Source organism: Curcuma longa, chromosome 8, assembly GCF_044706935.1.
Source record: "Curcuma longa cultivar G26 ecotype Majalengka, Jawa Barat chromosome 8, ITB_CL_G26_1.1, whole genome shotgun sequence".
Lineage (NCBI taxonomy): Eukaryota > Viridiplantae > Streptophyta > Magnoliopsida > Zingiberales > Zingiberaceae > Curcuma > Curcuma longa.
Window position 1 is genome coordinate 6,368,621 of NC_133868.1, and position 14,392 is coordinate 6,383,012.

A 14,392-nucleotide genomic window follows, 5' to 3' on the forward strand; every position below is an offset into this window, starting at 1 on the left:
CTATTTGGGAAAAGATTATATATATTCCGGTATTTAAATAATAATCGTATCGTATAGTTATTGGCTCGCCGAGGATAAATAATATATCGCTGCGAAAAAAAACGTGACGAGCCACTTGCCCAATTCCGACCACAATTCTGGAAACGTAACGAATTCTTGGTTTCTTTCTCCCCTTCCAGACCACGCCGCCTTCTGGGCTCGCCGCCGACGCCCTAAATTGCCGAGGAACTAGATCGAGCCTTAGGGATTCAGAGCTCCAGGATTTGGATCTCCCCTTCCCGCTTCGAGTTTGTGTTTGAACCGCGCCGCTTTTTCTGCCTAGACTGTTTATCTGGAGGAAGAGAGTTGGTGCGACAGGAAGGTCTCCCTTCGCTTCGGCATGGCCGCCTCCGTTGGCTCTCAGCATCGATGCGTCTTCGGTCGGTTTGATTGACCTTGCCCCTTGCCGTGCATCTAATTAATTTCGCCCTTTTTAAAACCTACTTTGTTCTTTAAATCTCACAACATCCCGTGCTTTGTACTTTTAAATGTTTTATTAAAATTATTGCTTTTTAAAGATCCACCGTCTTCGGTTCACTTACAAGCTAGTTTCCTAGAGTATTTGTTTTTGTGCCAACAATGGATATAATTTGGAATTGTCGCAGTTGGGAATATTCCTTATGATGCTACGGAGGAACAGCTCATCCAGATATGTGAGGAAGTCGGACCTGTGGTGTCTTTCAGGTTCTTAATCTTGTAAAACCTAATCGTCTTCATGTGTTTGGACGTATGCTTTTCCTCTGAAATTTGTTAATTCTTTTTGTGCCTTTCTTTAATCTTCTCTCTGTTCTTTGATTGCTCGAGCGGCTACGAAAACTTTGTATTTGAGATGTTTAAATTTGTTTACATTCATCTTAATATCCTACCCGATGCATGCCTGGTTAATTCTATGGTGTCAAAAGAAATTGCGAGGGTGAATATCTAAGGTTGATGTAAGCTGTTGACTGTACCCCCGAAAAATAGAAAATATTAGGTGGTTTTTTGCCTTTGCATCTCTTTGTTCAGCTTTGCTTATGGGAAGTTCCAATACCATAATCTGGGAAATTTATGTGGTACTTACATTGTTGATGCTCGTGATTTGTGAGTGGTCTAATCTGGTTGGGAAGGCTGGTTTGGTCGAATTTAGTGATTGGATGAGAAAATGGTTTGATTTTGGCAAGAATGCTTGCGCAAGGTCAGAAGGGCTGAATCTGAGGAGATGAAGTGTGTAATATAGCCTTTGAATTTCTAAAATTGGCACTTAAATTCTCAGCACAAGCACACTTGATGCTCAAATTTGTTGGAATCAAAGTGAGTTAAAGTGTTAGCGGTCTTGGAGACATTACTTTGAGCCAGTAGGTTACCTCACTATAGGTTGGTATGGCCTTGATGCTCTACGGCAAAAGCCGACATGGTCGACCCATGCCGCAATGGGCAGATGATGCCTCTCCATCCTCGCTCAACATGGCCATTTAATGCCATGAGATGGAGCACATTAAATGTGAGGTGACCCATCACATTAATGTGTTTGCGTCGTAGATTCGTTAGTCGCTGATGTCACCAGTCGAAGGGACTCTCATATTCAATGTGGAATGCAATGCCAGCCCAAGGAGGGGACAACTAATGACAGTATAGGATTGACACATTAGCTCGTGTGATTGACTAAAGTTTGCCCATCTTCCACCAGCCCATGTGATCTCAATTGAAAGAGGTCCGCTAATTGGTCCTGCGACACATTAGCTCACCCCATTCTCTCATTAACAAAGTGACTCAACTCCCAAGCCCACCTCAAGAGGCTCCAATTGCCAAGATCATTGTAAGCAGGAGACCCTTCGATCGACAACATCCACTACTAAGGGGCATAGGACAGATAACACATTAAGTGTGATGGGCATGCATTCAATGTGCTCTATCACAATGCATTAAATGTTCTAGTCGGGCGAGGACAAAGAGGCATCCTTTTTACTTATGTTGTGGCATGGGTTGACAATATCAACTATCTGACAAGGAGCATTGAAATCATGTCTGTGAGATCTTCCAAACACTTGCGCTTAAGCTCACTCGACTACTTGGTTCATGAGGAGTTAGAGTAATTACGCCAGGATTCTCTGCTGTTGGTTTTGTGGTTAGGGGTTGTCAGACTTTATCCCCTTGGATTCAACCCTTTTGGTTGTTCACAGGTTTGCTCACCTAAACTTGAACCATCTCAACTAATCACTAAGCCAATTTAACTAAATCACCAACCAGACTAGACCACCGCAAACCATGAATATTAATATAAATGTTGGATAGAGGAAGAAAATTGAAATGTTATAACAGATGGAAGCTTGAGTTGATGCAAAAATTAGTTGCTTGTGAATATCACTCCAACTCGACCAGTGTTGAATTGATTTTGGGTTTCTCATGAGTTATTGGAAGAAACATCCCATTATGATGCTAAAGCCAGCAAAAAATTTTACTCCTATGAAGTTACCCTCGGAGGTTACTTGTTTGAGCATTTCAGTAAGATTACTCTCATATGTTGGTTATGGTATGTTTAACCCAACCACAAGACTAGTAGAAGCTCGTCTATCATTTTTGGATTTTTAGAGGAAAAGGAACACATGCGCCCTTGAAATTATATGAAAATTCCCATAATATAGGATTTGGATATCTCTATGAGATTTATTTTGTTCTCCTTTTATTAGAAGGGTAGGTTCAGATATCCTTTTCACGTTCCTCTTTCTTGGACATGATCTTATATGATATGAGTTAGGGACTGAGGACATACATTGAGAAAGCATAATAGAATAACCATTTAGTCATCTGGCAACTTTCAAGCCTCTTAGTTGATTTTTCACTTGCTTGTTTGTTTTTTGTTATTTATTACCTCTGCAACTTTTGCAGACTTAAGCTAGTTCAACTTCTGAACTTACTTTGTAAAATATTAGAAGATATCAGTTGTCTTTGCTAACAAATGAGCAATCATGTCACACATTTAGTGTAGCCTTTCTTGACTTTACATAGTTCTTTGAACCTTATTAATCACTTCTTTGGTTAATGGCTATTTTTATTATTTATCTTACTAGTGGAATGATCCTTAGACCAATGGTTAAATGGTTTAGAACTTCAATCCTTTAGATAAAACCTTCATATAAATGTTGGGCTCAAATCCATGCTAGCAATCATGCAACAATAGTTGATTTATAATTTGGTTAAAGCAAAGAAACTTTGATTTAATGTAATTGATTTATGCATGGGCACATATGGCACTCATCATCTTATGTATCTTGCTTTGAATTAATTGCAGTTTTTTTGACAGTTCAGCCCTCCTGCTTATATTTGTAGATTTATTTAACATGGGCTGGTGAAGCACTGGCTGTAGTATTATTGTTTGTTTTCCTAGACAATATATTTGATGTAGGTTCGGAGAAGATATTTTGACCCTAGTTTGCTCAGCAGCAGGTTCAATATTTGTTCATGGTTTAGGTCATTCAATTCACTTGACTGAATATCTTTCATGATTATGATTCTTTGTTTTCTTAATATGTTATAGTAAATTCCATTTTCATGCCATAGGTTTTGATTACTTGGTCTAGCTTCTTATATATGTAGGCAATAACCTTTGTCATTGTATTCTACTTAATAGCAATAAGTTACACTGATACAGGTTAGTCTCTGATAGAGAAACTGGAAAGCCTAAAGGATATGGCTTTTGTGAATATAAGGATGAAGAGACAGCTCTTAGTGCTCGCCGAAATCTTCAAGGCTATGAAATAAATGGCCGTCAGTTAAGAGTTGATTTTGCTGAAAATGATAAAAATGCTGACCGAAATAGAGAACAGGTTAACACACTTTATCTGGTTTCTTTCTAGAAGCATTCATTCTCCTGCCAAATTATTCTTATTTGTGTGAAGCAGATTTTTTGGTGTTTGTATCATACGTGTTGTCACATCATGGCTATATTTTTGTTTCACCATAAATGTTTCCTGGTAACAAATGTATGCATGTGATAGTTATTCTTTAGCAACCTATCTTTGGCATGTGTCTTCATCACCAGTACTTCTCTTTTTCGATTTGTGATCTGTATTTGATGCTTTTGTTTGAAAGATATATGTACGTATCCTTTCTAATGATGGTCATGTAGCCACAAATTGAACTTGTTACTGCAAACAAGGCAAAAGATGCATTTCTATACAACTATTTTCTATATTGCACATCTTTAGAATTATCTGTAAAAATAATTGTGATCTTGTTTCCCTAACAATCTTTTTCATACATTTTTCGATTGATAGTAATGGAGTATTGGTTTGCAGGGTCGTGGTGGACCAGGGTTGGCATCTAGGGCTGGTTGTCTTTCTTAGTTTTTTCAATTCCATTTGGTTTTTGAGGTCCTTACATCTGTTTCTTACAGGACCATAATGATTTGTCTGTTAACATGTGATTTAATCTTCACAGATGGTCAAAAACAACCTGCTGGAGCCCCTAATTTAGTTGATCCGCTGCATCAACCAATTGGCTTCCCTTTCGCTGCAACCGCTGCAAATGCCATGGCTGCAGCTTTGGGTGGTGCTCAGACTTCCAACGCACAAAATATGTTACATAGCCACTCTGGAAATGGAAATGATTCCTTGACTCACTATCTGTCTAGACTATCTAGACATCAATTGCTTGAGATTATGTCAGAGATGAAGGTTATTTCTTCTTGATCTCCTCATTATTTCCTATATTTTTATGAACGAAATAATATTGTTTTTGATGACAGACCCTGACTACTCAGAACAAGCCACTAGTGCGACAACTCCTTCAATCAAACCCACAGTTAACAAAAGCTCTCTTTCAGGTAAAAATTTTATGCAGTTGAACTTCATAAGGTAGCATCAGTTCTTACATTTTCACGTATAGATCTCTATTCCTTAATCCGATACGATTTCTTATTTATCTCTCAAGGAATGTTTTTATGAATAAAAAAGGGACCGTGTTGTGTTCTGAGAAATTGTACTAATTCAATCTTTTATTGTTTTGATCCTTTGACAAGGAAGAGATGTGTTCATTTGTTTATTTTGTTACATAATCTCTGTTATATACAGTCATTTCATTTTGGTTCAGTGGATAATGTAAACAACTAAAAGTATATGTTTATGTCCTTTGACATTTGTTTGAGGTAGTGAAATAATTTCGTTTATAAACAAAGAATTGGAAACAGGTAAAAAACTAGTGTACAACCTTCTGGTTAATGGTGTAGAAGTGACAGCAGTAATTTCACTCCTAGTCTTGTTTGTCCTCCAAATATGTTAGGCTGCCAAGAAGTTGTTGGGACTAAAAATGGGATGGTTAATCAGTTAATGGGTGGATTGTTGACTCCTACTCAAAGGATTAATGATGTTGGGTTGGTGGATCATTCATCAAAAAATGTGATATGTCAAGCACAACAGGAATGATAAGTTTTCCTAAAAGAATTTGGTAAAAGGACAATGCAAATCCTTACCAAAATGCAAATCCATACAGTTCTAAAATCTATGAAATATAGCAAGTGAAATCAAAAGAATGTTAATTCAGTTTGTGAGCCATTACTTTCCCCCATATTAAATGGGCAAAGGCAGAGTGTTGAGTGCTCGCATCCATGTTTATGTCGAATCCTGAGGTTAGAATGTCTCTTCTAATTGCCGCTTTCTAAATCACTCATTCTGGTGTCTATATTCTGGAAGAATTTAAAGAACAACCTACACTCCAAAACTGTATTCTAGCAATTCATAGAGTACCAAAATAATTTTCCCAAAAGTTGTGTATTGTTTTTAAGTTATTGACATAAAAGATACTTTCTTAAAGGTCCTACATATTTCTAACTGCCAATCAAAACATCATTTTCTGGACCCTATAACACCAAAGAACACACCTCACCTAGATCTTCTCATCAGGTTGTTACTGTATTTTTTTTAAATTTATCTGTTACTGGGCTTATTGATTATAATTAAGTTAATTTATCCTTACGGTGCGTAGTGAGTATAACAAGTTAATTTCCATGTATATATTTTGCTTTTTTTTGTGTGTTGTATGGTTCTTGTGAGTGTGGAATATTTTAGTTTGCTTTAGTTCCTGCTATCCTGTTCTCAGTTTGAAGGATCATGTAGAATGTTCCATGTTTCCACAAATAGTGCTGCAGCTAACCAGTATGAGAGTTTCACCATTGTACTACAACTGTTTACTGGAAGGTCTTGCTGCCATGGTTGTTTTAGTTAGAATTTTTGGAGCGTTTACTTGCAAGATGTTGTAGGACATGTGCTGCTTTCTTTGGTAATGATTCATTTCCTAATAGGATGTGATTCCAGGATGTTTTTTCTTTTCATTTCATCTCCTTCAATGGAGTTAAGGTGGTCAAATCATGATTTTATCATGAATCACTTTATGAATTTTTGAAACGTGAATTGTATCAAATCATATATGCATAAATGTAAGGTTCAGATAAAAGGTTATATAATATATTGAAAAAGAATTTTATTTTATTCAAAATAATTTTGATATCCTAAAATATGTTATATAATATAATATTTAATAGGATACTATTATAGGATAATGATGGTGTTGATTCATGACAAAAGTAAATGATTGTACAAATTATTTTTTATTCCATTCACTGAGAAATAAATGAACAATATGATATTTCATTATCAAATGTTTCTAGACATAGAAAAATCTTTATTGGCTCTATGACACTGGATTTCTAGTCTTGTTAGTATTAACACAATTAAAGATTAGAGATATGTGATGGCCATGCTACATTAAGAGAGGATGAAACATGAGTTTAACAACATAACTTATAAGTCACTATCCACTTTGCCTTCATTTTCATTTCCTGTATCGTGTGACAACACTTGTGTTTCTCAATAATTTCTTAGTATGGAGTCTATCTTGGCTATCATCAAGTCTGTACTTCACGTGACCAAAATTTTCCTGTGTCATTGTTTAATTTGAAATTCCACTATATTCTTATTGTGTGATATAAGATTCATCGTTTCTTTCATCTTGTATAATGTTGGGTTTAATTTGATGCCTTAATTGATTAAATTTAATTTTACTTGGTTGGATCTCACTTTTAATATGGTTTCTTTCTTATTCTTAGAATATTAAATAAGACAACCAGGGGCGGATGTATTAAGGGGCCCGGGGGGCCATGGCCCCCCCAGCCCAAGTTGAACCTTTAATGTGTTTAGATTAAATCCTTAGGGTTACTGGTTAATAGGTTTTAGGGTTAATGGGTTGTTGATCTATTGGATCCTAAACCAACCCGATAAGTCGATAAGGAAACCTAGAAATCGCGAGTCTGCCTTCGTTGGGTCCCGATCGCGCCTCCGTCTTCTTCGTGTCTTCGTCGGGCGCGGCGGCAACAACTTCAGCTTGGATTGCCGGCGATCTGCAAGGTGGCTGAGGACGCCGGTGAGTGAAGGGTGGATTGGGCAGTGCCGGTAACAGGGTCAATCGGCGGTGGCAGTGGCGTGAAGGGCAGACCGGAAGAGTCGAAGCGAAGAAGTAAATCGGGTGAGTTTCAGCCGAATATGTAAGTTTGTACTTAGGTCCTTGATATGTATCTTTGGGCAATTCTTTTGTTCAAATGAGTATATCGTTTTCATTATATGACCCCCCCAAATATGAAATCCTGGATCCGCCCCTGAAGACAACAACAACAACCAAACTTTATTCCACTAGGTGGGGTCGGCTTTGAATATTAAATAAGATTTACATCAAATCTTATTGAAACTAAACTGAATCATCATGGTTCTTGTATATTCTGATTCATATGTAACAGCTCTATCATTTTACATGCCAATAGTAAATGTAACATATGCCACTATTTGTGAATTCTATTCTGTCTCCTACTATGTAGTTATTTCATTATGTAATTATCTGAATCTATAATCTGCTGCTATATTTGTTGTACAGGCACAGGTAATGCTAGGCATGGTTACACCTCAGATGGTATGTCTTCTATGCTTTGTATGGTCAATGGAGATGTTTATGCAAACATCAAATGCTTGTAACTGATATTAATTGCAGATGAAGATTGCTGGTAGTGGACAGACTTCTTCATTGGCACAAAGTGGGCAGTTATCCAAGGGACATGAAAATCAGCTTCTGGTTACATCACACACTTCTGGAAATCTCCAACAGGCTATGTTACCTCTTCAACAAATTCATGTTCAGCCTCAATATCAGCTACCACCACTGCCACAAAATCAAGTATCAGTTGCAAATGCAGCAGACAAATCCGGAGTGACTGCAGTACCATCAAGATGGCCTCAATCTATTGGCAGTCTTCCAGTTCAACCTCAGCAAATATTGCAGAGACAATCCGCTCTTCCCCAGTTGCCAATGCCCACTGCTGTTGCAAATATAGCTCATAATTCTCCTCTAGCCCTTCCAAATGTGGCTCTGCAACATTCAAACTTGATACATCCTCTTACTTCACAGGTTTGAATTTCATTAATTAATATACTGTTCAATTCCTTGCCTATAGGCTATAGAGATTAATCTACTAGTATCACAAAGGTTATTGCATTAGATCTGAAAGATCTCCTTATTCTTGAGTGCTTTGCCCGTCCAGGGCTTTAATTTGTGTTTCTCCAAAGCTATGATTCTGGCAAAATTTTATCCACCTCTCCTAATTCATCATCTTTCTTCTATAGATAGGACTTCAAGTCATGGAAGTTTGATATAGGCATTATGATTGCAAGTAACTGGCCAATTCTCTCTTGGGCATTTTCTGTTATTAGGCCTTTTATAGAAACTTATTTGTGAAATTACTTGCATGCTTGAAATACTTCCTTATGTTAGTTTTTTTTAATAGAAGATATCGATCTCCTTTGCATATTCTAATTTGTCAGTCACAAAATCCTCAAATGTTGCTGAGTGACGATCTTGACCTAATGAAAAATTAATATGTGAAAAATTGTTGTAGTTCACATTTCTTCATATGCTTCTTCAAGTAGGCTTTATGCATTGTGCTATAATTGTGTGACTATTGCACTTGGATATACTAACAATGTCCCTGTTCTTTGGGTAGCCTGGCTCATCAAGTGGTCTCCCGCAAGTTTCAACATCATCTTCTGTTCAAGGTTCTATCTGGCCTTCTGCATTCAATAAACGAGGTTTAGATGTTGTGTTAGCAGATCAAAGCCGAATGTCAGGCAACTTATCAGAACAAAATAGTTATCCCATAAAGTTCCAAAGGTTAGACGAAGGAACTGGTGCCATCCAAAGAGTTAGTAATTCTGCAGTTAATACTGCTTCAATTCAAAAACTTGGCACTAGCACTGTTGCTATGGGTCAGGTCGCACCAGATGTAGTTCATTCTGAGAAATCAATGCCTCAGGTATTATTTTCTCCTAAATATCTTATCAACCCTGTTTTTTTGTTAGCCATAGGTTAAAACTTTCAGATACTTATTCTAAACTTGGTAATTAGTTTCCTTACTAATAGGAGAGTGAGCAACAACTCATGCAATATGCCATACAGTACAGATACCGCCTGCGCACACTAAATCTTAAGTTTTTGTAGTTCTTTTTCTTTATGACCAGAATCTTGTATGTCCTCGTTGATGAATAATTGTTGCAGTTAGGCCGGCACAATTTGTTATTCTCTGTTTCTAGATGGGTAAATCTTAAGTCATAACTTTAAAGTTACTTTTTTCACAGCTCATCTCAAGTTCTAAATCTACTCACACTCGTGCTACAGTACAGAAATGCTTTGTTTTTTAAACTCAATCTAATGAAGTTATATTTCGTAATTGCTGGAGATGTATTAATAGATAATACTTTGCCTCATGTTATGACTGTTTGACTTTGCATTGTGAAAAAAAATGGTATTCATTACAAAAGCATGGCATGTTCCACGAATACACGGGCTCAACTTGACATTGTAGGTATGGAATAGGGTTAATTCCAGATTTGTGAATGTTGGCTAAAAGAGTTTCCATCACGTATGGTGTTATTCCATTTTTTAATTAGTGATCATGTTCTTTTTTTCTGATTCATTATCCACATTTCTTTTGCAGCTTCTGCCCGATGTAGAGTCAGCTTTGTTGCAGCAAGTTCTCAGTCTGACACCAGAACAGCTGAGCTCATTACCTCTAGAACAGCAGCAACAAATTATTCAGCTCCAAAAGATGTTATCAGCTCACAAGTAGTGGAGCAGGCCTCAACAAGAAAAACTAATCCATCAAGTCTCTTGTTGCCTGTGTTATTTGCGTCGATTCTTTGATTTATACTGCGTTGGAGAGGAATGCATAAGGTGCCGCCACCACTTCCAGGGGCAAGGATTTTACTTCATTTCAGCTGTAACAATAGGAGAATTTCTACATGAAATTCATTTCGTCAAGTGCTTTTGAGTCATTTGGTGTTCGGAAAAAAGATGCTTAGAAGTTAATGAAAATGCAATTCTTTGATGATGCTGAGTATGGTCTACCAATTTTGTTTAGACTCAGATATGAGGATTTAGTTGACAATTATTAATTTAGATCGTGACTCTCATAAAGTAATTGCACAAGAAAGTTCAAGTGGATTGGGCGACTTTCTCTTGCAATGAATATGCTAAGTAGATCGACGCATACGGTTTGTTTTTTTCATGAGACATTTTTATAAGAAAAATAACAACCACCACCATAAAAAGGAATCTCTTGGAGGAATGCCTCCTTTATTATTTTGATCTAATTAAACGATTGTGAAAAAAATTAATTTTATTTTCTTTATAGGTGTTTATCTTATTCGAATGGATGTGAACAATAGCCGAAATGTTAAAAAATATTATTTTCATAGCGTTTTTTCTTACAGTATTGATATGCTACAAAGGAGCGTAAATATCACTTCCATGGATGTGAATATTATTTATCTCCTTAATATAATTGTAAAATTGATAATATAAAATTATTGGAATGATAAATTTTACCTTTTATTGAAATAAATATCTCTTCAACAAAAAATGCGTTGCCTTTGGTACGACACAAATTCTATGAAATCCCTCCAGGAAGGTCATCATAGAAGGTGCTATCCTTATTGTTAGATAGGGATTATATGCATTTCAACCATTCGTTTCAGAGTACATTATTTAAAGAATCTTAATATTTGAGTTTAGAAATTACATAGATGAAGAAGTTTTAAAATCGTATGACCGAAAAAATATGATATAAGTGCTCAAAAAGAATATTCTAACTCCTAGAATTATTATGCTACAATACGACCTTATTAATCAAAATCGACGGGCATGTTATACAGATAGACCGGACAAAAGACGTGTTTTTTTAACTAGAAAATAAAAAATCCAATTAAAAATAGCTAATCCACAATCAATATAACACAAAAATAAAGTATAATGGCAAAAAATGGATATTCATTACTTGATTAAAGCATTAGCTAGTGATTTCTTTTTATAAAAGATATTACTTCTCACTTGGACAGGATTTAACAATAACACATGCATAGGTCTCCATGTACACGAGACAAAGATGGGCTTTCCAATCCGTGTACTTAAGTCTGGGGAAGAAATGCACTAATAATATCATGCACAAAACAATCCCAGGTATCTTACATTCATATTCAAGCATAGAATCAAGAAAAGGAAAACGGAGCCTTTTCATAAACCAAGCTGAATACAAACAAATAAACAATCCAAGGGAAACGATGAACTTTTAAGTTGGTTTAATACTAGATTGTCAGAAATTGATGAAACTTATCAAACGCCTCTAGCAAACAAGTACTAGAGTTTACCATTCAAGAGTCTTATTATTCCTTTTCCAAATCACAATGATGGCTCATACAGAGCTAGTCTTCTTCTGCTGGAAGTAGAATGCGAAGAGTGGAACCCCCACCCCGAAGCTGAACCCAGATAGCACGGCTAGGGTCATTTTCAAAGGTCGATGTTTGATACGGTCAAGGTTATACATGTGTTTAGCATGAACATAATGGGGCTCCTCATAACCGTGCCCTCCCATTCTCTTTGCGGTAGTCGCATGAAATTCACGAGCTACTGTAACAATGTCAAATGACTGCTATCAATGAATAGTTAAGTCGAATAATACAAGATCTTTTGAAAAAGAATTGTGCCAGATGGTTAGACAAAGAAAACGGGAAACTGTAACATGCAAGAAAAACTTAGTTGAGCTTCAACGACTGTTAGTACTTATGGTAGAACAACAAAAAATAACAGGTATTTTTGAAAATGAATACCATTTCTTGGTCAAATGAGAAGAATGTAGAAAATTAGTGTGCTACAAGTTCCTTGCGAACTACACAAATATGTCATTAGTTCATGTCTTCTCTGCTTCACAATACACTAACCCTGTGAACAACATTCATTTGCCCCCAAAAAAACAATCATGTCCTTTTAACATATTGTTGAACTTCCAATAACTTACTTTGGATATGGATTGCATGACTCTATTATTTTCCTTATCACTTCATTGTGAACATCCACATTACCTATTGACTTGGTAGGAAATGAAACATTCTCATCACAAAAACCACTAACATAAGAGCTACTCACAAAAGGACACACGCTATTTGTTAACATCCACACTATCTGTCAACTTGGTAGGAAATGAAACATAATATCATCACAAATTAAAAAACCACTAACAAATGAGCTAATCTCAAAAGGATACAACCAATTTGTTTTGAACAAACTAACGGGTTTCAAGTGATTTTTCAGCTTTTCTCTTAGGAAAAGAAAAGAAAAACATCTTTGCAGAGTCTCTGACTGACGTGTGCCAAGATTTCCATCTTTCCATGGAAGGGAAAGCAACTTTTACATGTTACAGAAATTTGTTTCTTTGGATAGCCAAAAGTATTTAAGTATGCACTATGAGTTCCCCAAAAATTCAGCAGTCGTCATGAGCCACTTTCTAATAAAATTTGGCCTTAACACATAGTTAAACACTGGCAAAACAATTTCCACCTGAACTAAGCAATCCTAAAAGTAACTAGAAACAGTCAGTGACAGTTTGGACAGTTGACTATACATATATCAATCAGGTCAAAGACATGCTAAACAATAAAATTCATTCACAACAAACATTCCTTTCAGCACAATCTATTGTTGACAAAAGGTAAAAATAAAACCATTTCTTTGATAAAAGAAATCACAATCTATTGTCTATTTTCGTTTTGTTTTGAATTTAAATGAAATAGAAAAAAGGACATCTCATCACCAATTTGCTTTCGACAACAGGAAAAACATTGTCGACTCTACCTTCAACCCTAACGACTTGTAGTTTACTAGAAGATGCATTTTTTAAATATTATGTAAGAGGCAAGATTCAATTTCTAATGTGTTGATTTAATACGTTGGGTCTAGTTTTAATGGATTAAATTTAATTTCAGAATTGTGTAAAAAATATGATTCACTGTGAATCAAATTGGATAATCATAATTATTATATTCATAATCAGATATATGATACATAATCCTGAATCACAGGATTGTAGCAACAACGGTTGTGATTTGGAAGTTTTGTAGTTCTAACAACACTAACAGCAAAATATTATAGAGGAGGAAATACCTAGTAATTACAACAGGAAAAAGCAAGGTTTGGCAAGATCCTGGCGAAGGGTTCCCTTTCTAATTTTCATGAAAACCAAAATGATCTAGCAATCAAATGCTGGCTAAGAGCCACGCTGAAGATCTCCAAGCTTTTCTATTTGAGAAGAAAAACGATATTGAATACTTAATTTGAATTGTGAGATATGATCAATAGCCAGAAACGGCTTGGCAATGACGATGAGCTATCAATCATCTTCGAATATTATGCCAGGGTTACCGTCCAAAAGCAGCAGATCGCACGATCGGTTGCCTCAACATTCATCCTCCTCTTCGAACTAAGCAAAATTTGGCTATCTTTGTACGGTAAAAAAGAGAACAAAACCATAAAATGAACGCGTCCGATTAGCACGTCAATTCTAGTCAGAGATCAGAGAGCTTACAACCTAAATAAACGAATCAATCGCTAGGTACGAACTCTATCTACTTCGGATTCGAAAGGAAGCACAGGAACTTGCCTGATCTGGCCAAGCCAGCTTCGGAGTGCGACAAAACCATCAACCCCGATTGAACACCGCGTCTCAACGCCATTGCAGATTCTCCGATTAGCCCTAATCTGGGACCTGCCTCTTCCTCTTCCTCTTCCCACGGCTCTGGCGATGAGATTGATATATGCCGCAACGTTGCCCTAAATCCTGTGGGCTATTTATTTATAGCGAAAATGACAAACTGAGAAGTGCGATTTGCAACCGCTCTTCATTTGGGCTTCGATCCATAACCCATTAACCATGTTGGATCTAATCGAACTTATCCGTTCGGTGGATAGTGGCGAATATTGTTGATGGCTTCTTACCCTTCTTCGTTTGTAAAAA

The 14,392-nt window shown here is 36.4% G+C and overlaps 2 protein-coding genes across 3 annotated transcripts; one reads left to right on the forward strand and one right to left on the reverse strand.

Moving 5' to 3' along the window:
- The first annotated feature begins 135 nt into the window (after positions 1-135).
- On the forward strand, positions 136-10,452 carry LOC141833250 (cleavage stimulating factor 64-like). Of its 2 annotated transcripts, none has more exons than XM_074720647.1 (10): positions 136-419; positions 645-723; positions 3,668-3,842; positions 4,314-4,350; positions 4,456-4,691; positions 4,763-4,840; positions 7,936-7,971; positions 8,050-8,463; positions 9,056-9,364; positions 10,046-10,452. In XM_074720647.1, the coding sequence occupies exons 1-10, from the start codon at positions 380-382 to the stop codon at positions 10,175-10,177; spliced, it is 1,536 nt and encodes a 511-aa protein (XP_074576748.1). In that variant the 5' UTR covers positions 136-379; the 3' UTR covers positions 10,178-10,452. The 2 variants fall into 2 exon arrangements, with proteins under 2 accessions (XP_074576748.1, XP_074576749.1); XM_074720648.1 differs by having other exon boundaries at positions 4,314-4,347.
- Positions 10,453-11,591: 1,139 nt separating this feature from the next.
- On the reverse strand, positions 11,592-14,191 carry LOC141833664 (uncharacterized). The gene is made up of 2 exons (XM_074721145.1): positions 14,039-14,191; positions 11,592-12,012 (listed from the first exon to the last, which is right to left on the reverse strand). The coding sequence occupies exons 1-2, from the start codon at positions 14,109-14,111 to the stop codon at positions 11,798-11,800; spliced, it is 288 nt and encodes a 95-aa protein (XP_074577246.1). The 5' UTR covers positions 14,112-14,191; the 3' UTR covers positions 11,592-11,797.
- Positions 14,192-14,392: the final 201 nt, after the last annotated feature.

Coding starts and splice junctions, on each gene's coding strand:
- LOC141833250 (XM_074720647.1), top strand. CDS start 380: ATGGCCGCCTCCGTTGGCTCTCAGCATCGATGCGTCTTCG. Junction 724..3,667: donor GGACCTGTGGTGTCTTTCAG/GTTCTTAATCTT, acceptor ACACTGATACAG/GTTAGTCTCTGATAGAGAAA. Junction 4,692..4,762: donor AGATTATGTCAGAGATGAAG/GTTATTTCTTCT, acceptor TTTTGATGACAG/ACCCTGACTACTCAGAACAA.
- LOC141833664 (XM_074721145.1), bottom strand. CDS start 14,111: ATGGCGTTGAGACGCGGTGTTCAATCGGGGTTGATGGTTTTGTCGCAC. Junction 12,013..14,038: donor AGCTGGCTTGGCCAGATCAG/GCAAGTTCCTGT, acceptor ACATTGTTACAG/TAGCTCGTGAATTTCATGCG.